General features: G+C 35.5%; 1 protein-coding gene across 2 annotated transcripts in view; it reads right to left on the reverse strand.

The window, feature by feature from the left end:
• LOC117432014 (leucine zipper protein 2-like) overlaps positions 1-16,192 on the reverse strand; it is a 76,649-nt gene that overhangs the window by 7,655 nt on the left and 52,802 nt on the right. For both annotated transcript variants that reach the window (XM_034053386.3, XM_034053385.3), the window contains exons 8-10: positions 13,510-13,584; positions 9,238-9,402; positions 1,175-1,279 (exon numbers count right to left, since the gene is read on the reverse strand). In XM_034053386.3, the coding sequence (XP_033909277.1) occupies positions 1,175-1,279; positions 9,238-9,402; positions 13,510-13,584 (345 nt within the window). The remainder of the gene's footprint in view (positions 1-1,174; positions 1,280-9,237; positions 9,403-13,509; positions 13,585-16,192) is intronic.

Below are 16,192 nucleotides of genomic sequence, written 5' to 3' on the forward strand. Positions count from 1 at the left end.
ATCACTTAAATGAAGGAAATATACCATTCCATAATGCTCCTGGTATCAGCGTGGTCCTGGGTTATTTCTTACTGGTTGCACACTTTTTCTCAGTAGCTGATCAATGACAGTAATCTCTTTGGTGTACCCCACTGGGTTTTCTGCCTGTTTTACTGGAACCTTTGTGTAAAAGAACTGCATGTGCATATGTTTACATGTCGGGTGCCTCGACAATGGTGCAATAACTCATACAAGCCCATGCTTATTTAATTATTGATGTGCCTTTCTGAGTAGAGTAATATAGAATGGATTCGATGTTGAAGGCCGCATGTAATTTGAACCGATGTGTTTCCGAAACTGGTTACTAATGTTACTTGCTTACAGCTGCGGTGTACACTTTACCTTTTCTTGCTCAGCAATGCGTAACTCATAACTAGGCACTTAATTGTGTACTAGTCTTGGGGATATTACTGAATGCCATTATCCCTAGATGATCTGCAGACAGAGGTACTTTATGAATTGTAAGGAATCATTTATGCCTTGTGTGTAGCAGCTTCTCCACTTAGAAAGCATTAATGTCAACACAAGTATTGATATAGCAAGCAATTAGGTGCTTTAGTGCTAGTGTGAATAAGTAATGAAACAAGCAACTTCGTAGATAAGATTCCAGCAGCTAAGTACTTTTATAGTGCCTTCCTATATCGAAGTACCTAGAAAATATGTGCCATGGTGTTTTCTCCTAATTTCATTGTGCAACAATTTATCAAGCCAGAAGAACTAGAGATCAATAGGTCTCTTTTCATTAACAGATCAGTCAAGCAGAGAAACTTCTTGAACAAACTTGAGATTTGTTGTTATTGGATCAGGGGGTATTATGGACTTGGCGCATTCGATCATACCATTGTAGCTGCTTTTGTGCTAGAATTGCCCCTTCCTATGGAATCATTCCATTGCATTCCCATTGAAGGTCACAAAGCAATGGCTCAGTGTGGCATTGACCTGAAACAGAGTCTATGGTTGGACTTCTTTTCTTGGCGCTGTGACTATGACATGCACTGCCCAGTATAAACCTGAGAGTACAATGAATTCCTTTTCTTCAGTGACAGTGAGTGGGATGGAGATAAGCAGTCAATAGAAAGTAGGTTGAGAGATTCTGTCACTGAACTTCAACTGGCTCAAAATCTGTTGATCTTACATTTGGAGACAGACACTCTGGGAGCCCCCGATTACCCTTCTTGACAGGCTCGCCATTCGTGGTCCCTGTTTTCGATGCTTCGCTCTTCCAAGGAAGAGAAATATCCTGTGTAGTAGAAAGGATTAGATACACATTCGTTATGGAGCATTCCATTTAAACAGCACCAGTTAACTTTTGCAATTGCAGTTTCCTACAGTACTGTACATTAGTGTTCTCCAGTAATACAAAGAAACACAAAGTGAAAAATCTAAATCTGTGCAACTTTTACATAACAGGCATTGCGAAGAGCAGGCAGCATACAAAATACCTTTTGATATACTGTATATAAAAAAAATAGCCTTTTAGTTAGGATTTACATGATTTTCCATTATATCTCATGTGCTTTTATCTTGTCATTAGCTTCATCCGTAACTGCCTTCTTCAATACCTCGTCCCTTGATTTCCCTTTGAAACTGACCCAAGGTGCATTTTATACCTGTCAGTGCTGTCTTGTGATAAGAGTAAGAACAATACTTTTCCAGGGAAGATCGCATTTTATAGATATGAAGCGTTAGATAGGACTTCACATCTGTAGCTACTTTTATGCAAATCCTTAAAAGACAAATATCATCTGGTTGTTTTCAGTTCTATAGGAGAATGATTAAATAGATTCAGGACCTGCATGCTGTAAGCACATGTACGCTGAGACATGGAGCAGAATAATGTATTTAAAAAGAGATTTTGCCTACATGTACCTAAACATTGACTTCAATGCTGAGCACATGCAAAGTCCTGGTTTACACCAGGCAGATACAAAAGGTAAATCAATATGTGCTCTGCAGGGAGACAGGAAATTACATTTATCATCATTTGCGATCGCTGCAATATTTTTCATTCTGCTTGCAAATATCATTAGAGGCTTAATTCAGCAGATGTTTTAAGATTTATCACACTGCTGATGGGGCATTAACCTTTTGTTCAGCACTGGCATTAAACAAAGCCCGTTTTTACCCTTTCTTTGTAGTGCTTCCCATATCAGAGACTGGTTGCCTCACTCTATTAGTAATCATAAATAGAGAGGTATGCACTGTATGTTTCAGGCTGGATCCCAGGTAGTAATCAAGCACTTTATATCTGTAGCAATGATTGTAATATTGATAAACCTCCTACTGTATTTACATGCAAAACATCTTAAGATGCTTCACAGCTGCATTATTATTATTATTATTATTATTATTATTATTATTATTATTATTATTATTATTATTATTATTATTATTATTAATAATAATAATAATAATAATAATAATAATAATAATAATAATCTTCTAAAGCTATTTACTATAAATATAGCATTTTTGGCTTTAGCAATTATGGGGAAAACAATCATTCAGTCCATAAAAGAAAGAATATGTTTTAATGCTGTGGAGAGGCAATCCCACACTTCAATTCCATAACCTCCGGGACAATACAATTTACTTACATGAGGTTAAATAAATGAAAATTGGTCAAGAAAAAAAAACATCTTTTTGATGCTTGCCCATAATTCTTTTGAAACCACTACATTGTAATCCACATCTAATCTCCTTTCATCAATCAATGTATTCCTTTAAACTAGCAGCCAAACTAAGATGCCAAAGCTTCTCTATGGAGGAGTGCCCAGTTTTGCAGCTGGGGTGGACTGAGGCCAGAGCAGATTCTCTGGTTTGACCCACAGCATTTTTGTTCCCTCTTCCAGGGCCACACCGTCACCACCAACTGGCATGGAGGAGTTATTAAAACCCTGAAGAATGCAAAACATTACAGATGCTGAAAATAGATGGTAAAGGAAGTGATTTTCTGACTTACAACTTCAGACATCTACATACATCTGTGATTAATAGTTTCCAGAGCTAATTGTTCTACTCATGCTGGAAAAATTTGATTGAAAGAAAGAAAGAAAGAAAGAAAGAAAGAAAGAAAGAAAGAAAGAAAGAAAGAAAGAAAGAAAGGCGGTATAGTCGGTCTGCTGGATCTGCAGTGTTTGTGTGAACATGCCAAAAGGAGAAATAAAACGTATTATTGTAGACTGTCATTGAGAAATAGGTATGCATCATTTGACAGCTCCAAGAACGCTTTAACAATCTAGCAATCAAATGTGGAATACTTCAAGCAACGTACACAGTGAGTCCTCACTTGTAAGATTCACAGCCCATTACTCGTCTTCTGAAGCTTCCAGTTTAAATATTCAGTAGTCTCAGCAATCCATTTTCATCCCCACACTGCAGTAACACAGTTTAGTCTTATCTCTCAATTGAAGAAAGGCTGAATTGGTTTTCATGCAGTGGCAATGGCAATGCTCTCCAATACATTATTTCAGTTACTATGCACTCGTAAATGAACTCCCATAAACTCGGAAAGCTTATGTAAATTTGGGTGAAGCTAATGCAAATGTATTGGCACAGGAATGTAACATGATTCGATTAATTGAGAGCTGCGCTTCTCCAGAGAGACACCTGTAGTGCATGGTGTTGATTATATTAGTTTATCCGGTAACACTTTCAATTAAGTGTCTATACTTGTGGTGTACTTACATAGTAGTTACTTAGTAAATACATGTGTACCTACACATACTTACCATGTACTTAATGTGTAATTTAACCCTAACCCTAACCTTAACACTAAATCGAACAGAAATCCCCCTAAACCTAACTCTAAACCTAACCCTAACTCTTTTCTGATAGAATTGTGTAATTACATATATCGTGCAAAAAGATTTACCGTACACGTTAAGTATATTGTAACAATGCTAAATAACATTGTAATTCTGTGTAAGTGCACATGTGTTTACTCTGTAATTACTATGTAAATTCACAGTAATTAGAGACAGTTCATGGAAAGTGTTACCGTTTATTCTTGGCTATTCTCCCAAACCAAGGAGTGGTCTATAGTCAGTACACTTTTCATTATTGAAATGAAAAAGCAAAGTATTCAAACAATGAGAAACTTTTTCTATGTAATGTAAAAAAATGTGTTTTTAACTATCACTTGTACAAAGCTTATAATTTTAATTAGTTTAATAAGCACAAAAAAAGACACAGTGTACACCACTTAGTTAAAAAATAATAATTGAATACAACATTATGGAAAGTTGAAAGAAGCTCGCCCTCAATATGATAATGATTTGGGTACTAAAGAACGAAAAATGTAACTGGGTGAGTATTTTCTTTTTCAAATAATCATACCTTAGTCACAGGGGCTCAGCCCTACAGAATAACCCTTTTTCACAGCAAAGAAACTGTATGACCCAAATTGGATCTCTGCTTGTAAAAACAGAACGCAACATATTGTTCCCTGTCATAAAAAAAGGCTTGTCAATTGCCAAAAGGGGGTCAAATGCCCAAATGAAATGTAACACAGAAAGACCATGTGAAGTGAATGTAAGTTTTGCCTTATGACTAAACCCTACCCGAAGCAGTCATTAACAGCTTCATCGGATCATGTTGCTTAAATGTGATGCGTGACCTTTAGCACTGAGGGGTAAAAGAGCTTACAAATTGCAGGATGAAGACATGGTACTTCCGTTTTTTCAATAATCTAATTGAGCATATACTATATACTGCAGACTTTCTAAGCTGTGAAAAAAAAAGATTAACCATAAGGAAAATACCCAACTTAGACATGGGAATGTGCCCCTGATATTTTCTTGTAATTTATACATAGCGTTGCTGCAGTCAAACTGTTCCCAATGCAAAGGCAAATTACTGTGAACTGGAGAAGCATGTGAAAATCTAGAGGCATGACTCTTCAACATAACTTTTCCATGCTTGAAAAAGTATACAAGTTTCATTGACATTTATTTGCCCTGGAATTAGAGAAAGAAAAACCCTGAACAAAAGAAAAAAGGGTATAATAAGAGACATATATCTGCAAACTTAATGAAATGTAGTGTAGGTCTAGGAGTAGACAATAGACTAACTACTCTCACAAATCAGGTACGCTATCGCTAGGACACTGGATGCTTTCTTCTCACTACAGAGACAAATTAGTTCAAACTTATGGGCCAACTAAACACATAATTACATGCTTTTCTTACATTTAGCGAGTTGTAAAAACGTATTCTCATATAAAGGGTGTATTTTCAGCTTAATTCAGGAGCTACGGTATAGCAATTCATTTTGGTGGCACAATAGGAACAGGTGGCAGTTTTGATTTGCATTGTACATAATGCAAGTCAATGACCCTAGGTCCAGCTCAGACGTTGTATCGTCATTAATATGCACATTCTTAGGTGTAATCTACCAAAGAGCAAATACAAAAAGACAAAGCATGGCAATCCCATACATTACAGGAGGTATGTGAAGCACAAAGCCAGAATGAAGCAAAGCTGCAGAAAATCTGCATCAAGAGGGCGTAGTGCGGAATAATAATAAGTACCTAGCTCTAAAGAATCCGCCAGTCTGTCTTATTGATATTCCATGATTCCCAACGGTAGCAAGGCGAGATTTTTTAACAGGCCCAAGCTACATGAATCGTGTTTTTGAGAATCAGATTAAAAATGTACACTCTGAGTTTAAATTGGGCTAAACTTTGTGCATGTTGAAGCTGGAATCGTTTTGCAACAGTGCAGTATGCATTCTTCAGTGACAGTGAGAACAAAGCCAGAAAACCAGAGGGTGTTTGTTTTAGAGAGACGGCTGTTACCAACAAAAATGAGAAGGAGCCTTAAGGTTAAACAGTTCAACACAGGTCATCACCCCACTGAACCTCAAGAAAAACTGTGCTTCACAACACCACCGGTGCTGATTTTAAAAAGCCAGGTTTTGCACGTTTTGCTCCTGGTGGTAAAACATTACATTACATGTTGGGTCTGCTAATGAACGCTGTAGGTGCGTAAATGCCAGCCCAAAGTGCGTGCAAAAAGATGTTCTTCTACTGAAACAGATTCCACTGTGCACATTGACACATTACTCAATGTTTAAGTTATAGATTCCATTTCATACAATGTTGTATAAGAACGTCTGTGAACAGCTGATTAACAATGCTATCCTAGTAATAGAATTGGATCTGCAAGAGACTGGACATGAAGCAACATGGTTTAACCGCTGTGTGCATGGGTTGATCATTAAATAATAATGTTAAAGGGTTGATCATTAAATAATAATGTTAAATAAACAATGATTTACTCTGGATTACGTTACTTGACAGTAATGAGCCTGGACTGAATTCCGAGAGCATAATTATGGTTATCCGACATCTGGTAATTATAGTAAATGTCAAAGCTGCTTGTAGTTTGACGCATATAATAATGACCAGCACATCTACATAAATAAACAATACACTGGACATGCAAGAGAATGGAAGGCAATGATTATTAGCACGTTAATTAATGCACATTATATATTTGTATTTACATATGCATATTAGGTCATTCTGTCATGCAAGACACCTTGTACAATTTGTGCAAATCATTTTTCTAATTTTTTTCATTTGCATTTAACTATTTAGTTAATTCATGTTGCAGTATGCAGAGAATGGTGAATTCGTCCTTTGAGGTAAGTCTCACTCAGAAGTTCATTTTTAACAATTGACAGTAACACTTTACATTAAGTGTCTCTAATAATTACAAAGTCATTATGCATAGTTACAATGTACTTAATGTTTAAATCTTTTTGCACAACATACAGTACGTAAGTACAAAATTGTATCAGAAAAGGGTTAGGGTTAGGGTTATATCGTGCAAATAGATTTACACATTGAGTACATTGTAAATATGCATAATAACATTGTAATCATGTGTAAGCACACATGTATTTACTAAGTAACTACTATGTAAATACACTGTACCATACCATACATAGTCATTGTTTCTAGTTTCAATTTACAGTTGTAAGCTTCCCAGGAATTCTTACAGCAATCCTACACATCCTTTCCAAAGAGCTGTATCATTATAACACAGAAACACATTACAGAATGAAGTCTTGTTTGACAGGACCCTTTTTGAAACTTTGAAATGTGAGTTAATGAGTCCTGACAGACTCATTCAACACATTCACTTTGTGTTCAACAGTTTTGCCCTACAGAGATTCGTGTGATACCAATTTCATTTTGTGGGAAAATAGAATTAGATTTGTGCTGAGGATATGCCTCATAAGTAAAGCTGTATTTCCCTAATTGAAGAAAATAAGTATTTCCTGACATTATTTCTAAAAATTTAAAATTATGACAAACTTTCATGAGAGAAAGAGTTTTGACTAACTTTAAAACATTTTATAACATGGATCTCATAATACAATCTGCCATTCTTGCAGTGCCATCCAACTCTAAGGGCAGGGCTTTCAAAAGTTTGTAAATGATAACTCCAGTGTTAATCAAGAAATCGGTATGTAGCATTGATTTTGGAATTTTCAAGCAGTCGTTGTGCCTATTTCGTTATTAAATAATCGTCCTAATGTGATTTCCAAAATTATGTTGATTTACGAAATAATGTTAATATCTTAACAGCAAATCCGTGTTAATTGTCATCATTTATCAGGAGTTAATTTGCTCTTGTAAAAAGAGGGTCTGTGATGCCGACAATACAAAGTGTACAGGACCCGGATTAATTTCTAACAGACTACCTTGATAATTCAATATTTGTAGTTATGAAAATATTTTAGCCTTTTCCATACTTGTGGTTATGAATGAGATTTATTCACTTATTTTAACCATTTGTAACCCTACAGAACATTTGTTGTATTGCTAAAATGATATACTGTTATTTGATTTTATTAACACATTTTGTTTGAAAATCACTTGCAACTAAAGCTCTCATTACTATACCATAAGTTTGATACAATAACACTGTTTTTTGAAAATCCTGCCCTAAGAGCCTAATTTAACTTTCTCAAAAAGGACTAAATGTATGCAAATTTGACATTTAATAAAACATAATTTCCAAGTAAGGGGCTTTGAAATCTCACCACCGAATCATCCAGTCCCTCCCTAAAGGTTAAGTCACTGCTTATCAAATGTGACAGAATTCATGAGAAACTCACCTGAGAGATCCATTCCTATATTAAAAACATTAATATCTTAGATTATTATGCTCTGTTTCCATGCCCCAGAAGAATCATGAAGCACGTTGTTTCTGGGTTATTGAAATGTAATAAGAGAAACACCAGGATGAGCAGAACGTATTCTGAAATGTTGCTTCTGTTTTAAAATACAGTCATTGGAATTAATTATACAGACTCCCTAGCAGTGCGTTACACCTTCCCAGTTTCAATGGTCTAATTTAAATGTTAAGGGTACCACATATATACTGTATATGTACCCTGTTGAATTTGTCTTCAGTTTTTGCAAAGACATGTAAATATATAAATGGTATTTTTATTATTATTATTATTCAGTAACACTTTAAGTGGTTTTAAGTAGTTACATAGTAAATACATGTGTACTTACACATAATGACAAAAACCCTTCTCTGATTTCTAAGGTGAAGCTAATGTAGTCTGGACCTACCAGGCTGTAACCAGTAATACATAGAATTCTTCATCTTTCATTCAAATGAAATTGACGCTTCAGAAAGGTGATTCACACGTGTGGCTCTTCCAGTGCATTCCAGAGCAGGAATTTGATGTCAATAGTTTTATAATTGAACTTGCTAACTGAACCAGTGATTAGGGTCCTTGTTAGAACTTGATTCCTGGCTTGGAATGGGCAACTTAATTCAGTATCAATGTACAGCAAAGTACTTCCTTGTACTAAAATGGTAGAAGAACAGATAAGTGAATAGCAATTGCTTAATTGATCATACCTGAGATAAGATATACTGTACAAGATCGGATATAATTAACTAAGCTGAAATAATTGAAACTGCTATGCACTGATGTTACCCTGATTGGGTAAATACAGTCTTTTCTTTGCAGACACATCAGACTACCAGGCCAGTTCTCTCTCTGTAGCCCCTGAGATATCCTTAAAGGTAAAAATAGTATCTTAAATTCTATGGTATCTTTCAATGAATCCCATTCCTCTATGCTTGAGTGGACCTGCAGGACAGACACATGCATGTTGGAGAAGCAGTTTGTTTGAAACTGTTGAATAAACTTGCGGCGTACTACCTTGGTGTGTGACTGCTGGAACGGAACTCCAGAACTGTTTGTGAGCAGGGACGTCAACCTCTCCGATGGCTTTGAAGGGATACGATTTGCAGTGGGAGGCTGATTGTGCAGAACTGACGACAGGCAGAGATGTACTGTCTCCTTCAGGGCCTTCAGCTGTGACTCCTGTGCCAAATGAGAAATCAAACGCTACTTAAAGATGGATGCATTTAAACCCAAATCTATTCCCTTTGTGGCTTGCACTCGCCAAAAGAATGGAAAGGTATGTAATGTATTTACCTGTGTGCTTGTCACTATTTTGTTTTGTTATTTGCCTCCTTTAAATTACATTTTTCCCTTTTTTGTTTTTACTTGGAACCAAGGTCATCCGTCATTTCCTCAGCCGGCGATATTGTGAGTGACACAGCAAAATTGACACTACCTGACGCAGGCTACAGGGATGGCCATTGTGATGGATTTTGGCTTCATTTCACATCATTTAAATTCAGTCCGAGGACCCTGTTTGTCATCAAATCACATTTAAAGTGTCAGCGACTTTGAGGTAGGAGATTTAGTCCAGGCAGATGGCCAACCTAAGCAGAGTTAAGTTTTGTTCTTGGAAATCCTGCACAATTAAGAGCATATTCCCTGTGCGTTATAGTTTTCCAATATTCTTCAATTACACCAGACTGTAAATATAGATTAGATAAGATAGTTCAAAGCCCATAAATGATTCAGCAATTCCTGCCTGATTATACTGCTTTCTTAAAGGAACACTTAACTCTAAAATAAGTAATTACCCAGCTTGATCTTTAAACCCAATCTTTAGGATTTAGAATATATATATTATATATATATATATATATATATATATATATATATATATATATATATATATTATATATATATATATATATATATATATATATATATATATATATATATATATATATATATATATATATATATATATATATATATATATCTAAAAGGCAATTCCCCATCCCATTCACACTATTTACATTTAATTGTATTGTCTGTCTGTCAGAAAACCTTTGTGCATAAATCCATTTAACTAAACACACTCTAAGATATTATTTCGTCAATTAAGACATTTTTTGTCTGATGATTATGGGACTCCAGAGAAGCTGCCTATTAAAATGTTTTGGATGTGTCTTGCCAGCTTCTGACTACATATGGTAGGATTTAACTAGAGACTCACTTTTGTAATATTTCAGTGGAACAAACCTTTTTATGCAGAGAACTCATGGGATATGAAACGCAGGAGAGAGAAATCCTGTATCCTTTGCATTGTATTAGAGTAGCTTTTACTTGTGTCTAGAGTATTCCCACACTGCAATAGCTACACCACATATAGAGTATTCCCACACTGCAATAGCTGCATCACATATAGAGTATTCCCACACTGCAATAGCTACACCACATATAGAGTATTCCCACACTGCAATAACTACATCACATATAGAGTATTCCCGCACTGCAATAGCTACATCACATATAGAGTATACCCACACTGCAATAACTACATCACATATAGAGTATTCCCGCACTGCAATAGCTACATCACATATAGAGTATTCCGACACTGCAATAGCTACATCACATATAGAGTATTCCCGCACTGCAATAGCTGCATCACATATAGAGTATTCCCGCACTGCAATAGCTACATCACATATAGAGTATTCCCGCACTGCAATAGCTACATCACATATAGAGTATTCCCGCACTGCAATAGCTGCATCACATATAGAGTATTCCCACACTGCAATAGCTACATCACATATAGAGTATTCCCGCACTGCAATAGCTGCATCACATATAGAGTATTCCCACACTGCAATAACTACATCACATATAGAGTATTCCCACACTGCAATAGCTGCATCACATATAGAGTATTCCCACACTGCAATAACTACATCACATATAGAGTATTCCCACACTGCAATAACTACACCACATATAGAGTATTCCGACACTGCAATAACTACATCACATATAGAGTATTCCCACACTGCAATAACTACATCACATATAAAGTATACCCACACTGCAATAACTACATCACATATAGAGTATTCCCGCACTGCAATAACTACATCACATATAGAGTATTCCGACACTGCAATAGCTACATCACATATAGAGTATTCCCACACTGCAATAGCTACACCACATATAGAGTATTCCCACACTGCAATAACTACATCACATATAGAGTATACCCACACTGCAATAACTACATCACATATAGAGTATTCCCGCACTGCAATAGCTACATCACATATAGAGTATTCCCACACTGCAATAACTACACCACATATAGAGTATTCCGACACTGCAATAACTACATCACATATAGAGTATTCCCACACTGCAATAACTACATCACATATAGAGTATTCCCACACTGCAATAACTACATCACATATAGAGTATACCCACACTGCAATAACTACATCACATATAGAGTATTCCGACACTGCAATAACTACATCACATATAGAGTATTCCCACACTGCAATAACTACATCACATATAGAGTATACCCACACTGCAATAGCTGCATCACATATAGAGTATTCCCACACTGCAATAACTACATCACATATAGAGTATTCCCACACTGCAATAGCTACATCACATATAGAGTATTCCCACACTGCAATAACTACACCACATATAGAGTATTCCGACACTGCAATAGCTACATCACATATAGAGTATTCCCGCACTGCAATAACTACATCACATATAGAGTATTCCCGCACTGCAATAACTACATCACATATAGAGTATTCCCACACTGCAATAGCTACATCACATATAGAGCATTCCCACACTGCAATAACTGCATCACATATAGAGTATTCCCGCACTGCAATAGCTACACCACATATAGAGTATTCCCACACTGCAATAGCTACACCACATACTGAGGTATTATCTTCAGTGTTTTCTCAAAGCTTACTGTTTTGGACAATAAACAACATGCCACATTCACAGAGCTTTTTTTTATTTTTTATTTTTTTTATTTTTTATCAAAGTCTATTTCTATTAGTAAACTTTTCCATGAAAATACTGAGAATGCATTTGAATAATTTACAGGATCCAGTGTTGTGTTAAATAAAACTGAGACACTTCAACCTTGCTTTGACTTGGTATGGTGGTGATATGGTGTCAGTTATCCACAATGACACATTAACACTGACAATAACAGTCATTACTGTTAATAAAGGTACTATTAATAACAGTAAAGGCCTCTCTTTTCTGTGTTGAATGACTAACACAATCTATAAGGATAAAGTACTTTGTCTAAACAGTCTAGTGGAATGTGATGCAGCAATTACAGTACATACTGTACATATTTCTATTATAATGGTGTTTTTTTCTGTGACTTACAGTACGGTTCTCTAAGGAACCATTCAGAACTGTAACAGACAGAATGATTTTACATTTAAAGGTAGAAAGTCAATGGGGTCATTAGGACCTTACATTTATTGTCATTTACGGGGACGGGTAATGTTTTAATGAGCCATCTCACATAATTAACGTCATAGAAGTTCAAGGTCCATTTAAAATTTCAGCTGTTATTGTTACTAAAGGTCCATGAATCGATTAAAAGCCTCAAATTAACATTTAAGGAGTGGGTGATAAAATAAAATAGTAATTTTTTGTTTGTTAGTGAGGTGCTACCATAATTCTAAATTGCAGTTAAAACCTTACTAGACTTTCCAAAAATGCAGAATGAGTTTTGGTTGACATGCAATACTGTTCCTTTTTGATTTGTAAGAGTTTCTGAGTGTTATTATTTAAAAAAAAAAAAAACACCTCTGTGGCAGATTTCATATTTATTGTATTTAGTGAAGTTGTTAAGGGTGGGGGGAATTGCTGCATCAGCTTTCTGTGCGCACTCCTCTAGATAAAAAAGCCATCCCCAAGGATACATTTTCAAAACATCACTTTGCTTTGCACGGAGGGTCACTTTTTTTTTAAATATGCTGCTTGCAGGAATGTATTTCTTTTTCTGAAATTGCATCAGAAAATGGAATACAGAACACAGTCACGCGTAGACACAAGCACGATAACATGAAAATCTGTGTCCAGTCTAGTTGTGACGTCCTAGAGGAACACTGCAAATTATTTCATCAGTCAGGCCAGCACTATATTCTCTGTTTCTAGGGATCCAAGATAAGGGTTTCTGTGTTGCCATTTCTTTGTGAGGCCATGTGTGAGGGGCCATTAAATTGTTAAACACTGCAGCTGTACCTTGTCTAGCGCTGCCTTCTCCAACGCCTTCTTAGCAGCAGTTAGTTTGAGCTCCAGATCTGTGAGTTGTTGCCCCTGTTGCAATAAAAAAGAGAAATGAATAAATACGTTATAATATAGTGACGGTGACATCGCCCTCCATTACTGCAGATTAGCTTTCGTTTACTGTCTATCCCCTTCCGTCACAGTGTGCACAATTGTACCATGTATCTATTTTACAATGCATATGCAAAATTTTGATGGGGCAACTTCTTGAACTCCATAGAGTTCACACAAACTGTATTACCATTTCTAAAAAAAATCATTAAAATCGTGACCGAAGGCGATGTATATATAGTGGAACTCCGTTTGGCCGCGTGCTTGGGGGGACATAGGTCCACAGATGTGTGAAATCCACGGATCCACAGGCAGCAGAGTGGAGTAGTGGCTAGGGCTCTGGATTCTGGACCGGAGGGTCGTGGGTTCAATCCCCGGTGGGGGAACACTGCTGCTGTACCCTTGAGCAAGGTACTTTACCTAGATTGCTCCAGTAAAAACCCAACTGTATACATGGGTAATTGTATGTAAAAATAATGTGATATCTTGTAACACTTGTAAGTCGCCCTGGATAAGGGCGTCCGCTAAGAAATAAATAATAATAATAATAATAATAATAATAATAATAAATGAGGTGCCATTGCGTGTGACTAGAATGCATGAATACAAAACAGAAACTAGTAATATAAACCAAATTAGCGTTTACTGGAGATGTATACAATACATTACAAAGATAGAACAGAATCAAAGACAGAATGATGTTTTAAAATGAGTTTACTTTGATAATAATAATAATAATAATAATAATAATAATAATAATAAATACTACAAGATCATAAGACATTTTATGATGGGAATAAGCTATTCAGCCCAGCAGAGCTCACAATGTTCCTATAAACTAAGTTGTGTGTCTAGCAGCTGGAAATATCACAAGGTATTTGCTCATTTATTCCACGCATTCATATTAATTCAAACGAAAATACAATTCTACATTTTTTTTTAACTTTAAAACTAAATAAACAAGCCTGCTGTGTAATTTTAACTTTTCTACATTTCAACAAAATACGTACCAAAATAAGTGTTTTTTTTTCATAACAGCTTTTCTAAACAATTCACTGCTGCAAGTCGTTCTTTTGAACCTTGAGAAAGTCCATCATAGTCTTTTGTTTCAGTGAGGCAAAATATGTGTGTTGGGATTCATAAAGTAAGTGCCTCAGGAGAACTAATTTTATAGAATCTGTATCCTTCTGCTCCTCATACCAAGAAATGAATCCTCCCATCTGTAGCACTGCTGTCTTCACATCGACTCCCCAGGTTTTAGACTGACACTTGCGTCGTTATGTGTGCGTGTGTGCGTGTGTGTGTGCACCACGGACGGTAAGTCTACATTGGCAATAATGTACTGTATTTCAGAGACAAAGTTTTATAAGTTTTTTGCTCAAGCAATCTAATCGAAAGTGTTTCAGCAGTGTTTTCCTTATTCTCAGATTTGTTTTGATTTGAAATTTTCTCTAGACCTATTTTATTTTGTAATCCCAGTTGACCTATTAATTTGTGTAATTTCATTAACTTTTTGTTGTTCAGATGTTCTAGTTTTTTGTTCTCACTTTTTGTTTCTACTTTACGAAGTAACTGTCTCATTTCTGATGGAGGGGACATGCAATTTATGTCATTTATAACTATATCTATTTCATTATTCATTTATAAAACTTTATAGATAATTGTATAGATAATGCAACAGTTCCAACAGGTTTTAAGATAAAACTAAGCATAAACATGAAGACTAATGAAGCAGAAAGATTAAATGTAAATCAGATATTAAAAGAGACTTCCTTTAAGGTAATGCAGGAAGCTAAATTGACATCGGCAAGATGAATTAGAGAAATAAATACTTAACTCCCACGTAGGACTTTATATAAAGTCCTACGTAGGAGATATAAAGTCCTACCTGAGAGAGTTTTTTTGTTAAATTGGCAGTAGGATGCTTCTGTAGCTAATAATTTCATGTCTGATTCATAATTGCATTCAGATTAAAAACTTTTTATTATGTATTAAAACAAAACATGAAACAAACAACACAACATGTTCTGACACATAGCTTGTCATCATCAGGTGTTATATATATATATATATATATATATATATATATATATATATATATATATATATATATACATTATATAGTAATTTTAACTTTTAAGTAGTTAAAATGCAACAAGATGCTTATTTACAAAATGAAAACAGGTTGGCAGTTTTTTGCATATTTTGTAATTACACTGTAATGTGTCTGTGTATTTTTTTATAATGAAATTACTATGTAATAACACATTTAAAACCAAAATAAATTCTCTATTCTAAGTCATACCAGAATCCCTACAGCTTTCCTTACTGTTGCAATCCAGCATTTAAACGTATAGGTAAGGTAGGTATAGACAAAAGAATAATTTTATTGATTTGCAGATCTATTTCATTCAAGTCTCAATAGCATGCTACTGCAGGTAACTTTCTGTAAGTGATGCTGTGTCACAGTGTTATTGAGTTCACTAGTACTGACTCCAGACACACCTTAGATTCGCTACATTGCCTAAAAGGAATGCTTTCCAGTCTTAGAAAAAGCTATAAGGATGTAATCATGCTGAAATGGAGA

The sequence above is a fragment of the Acipenser ruthenus genome, chromosome 27 (assembly GCF_902713425.1).
Source record: "Acipenser ruthenus chromosome 27, fAciRut3.2 maternal haplotype, whole genome shotgun sequence".
Lineage (NCBI taxonomy): Eukaryota > Metazoa > Chordata > Actinopteri > Acipenseriformes > Acipenseridae > Acipenser > Acipenser ruthenus.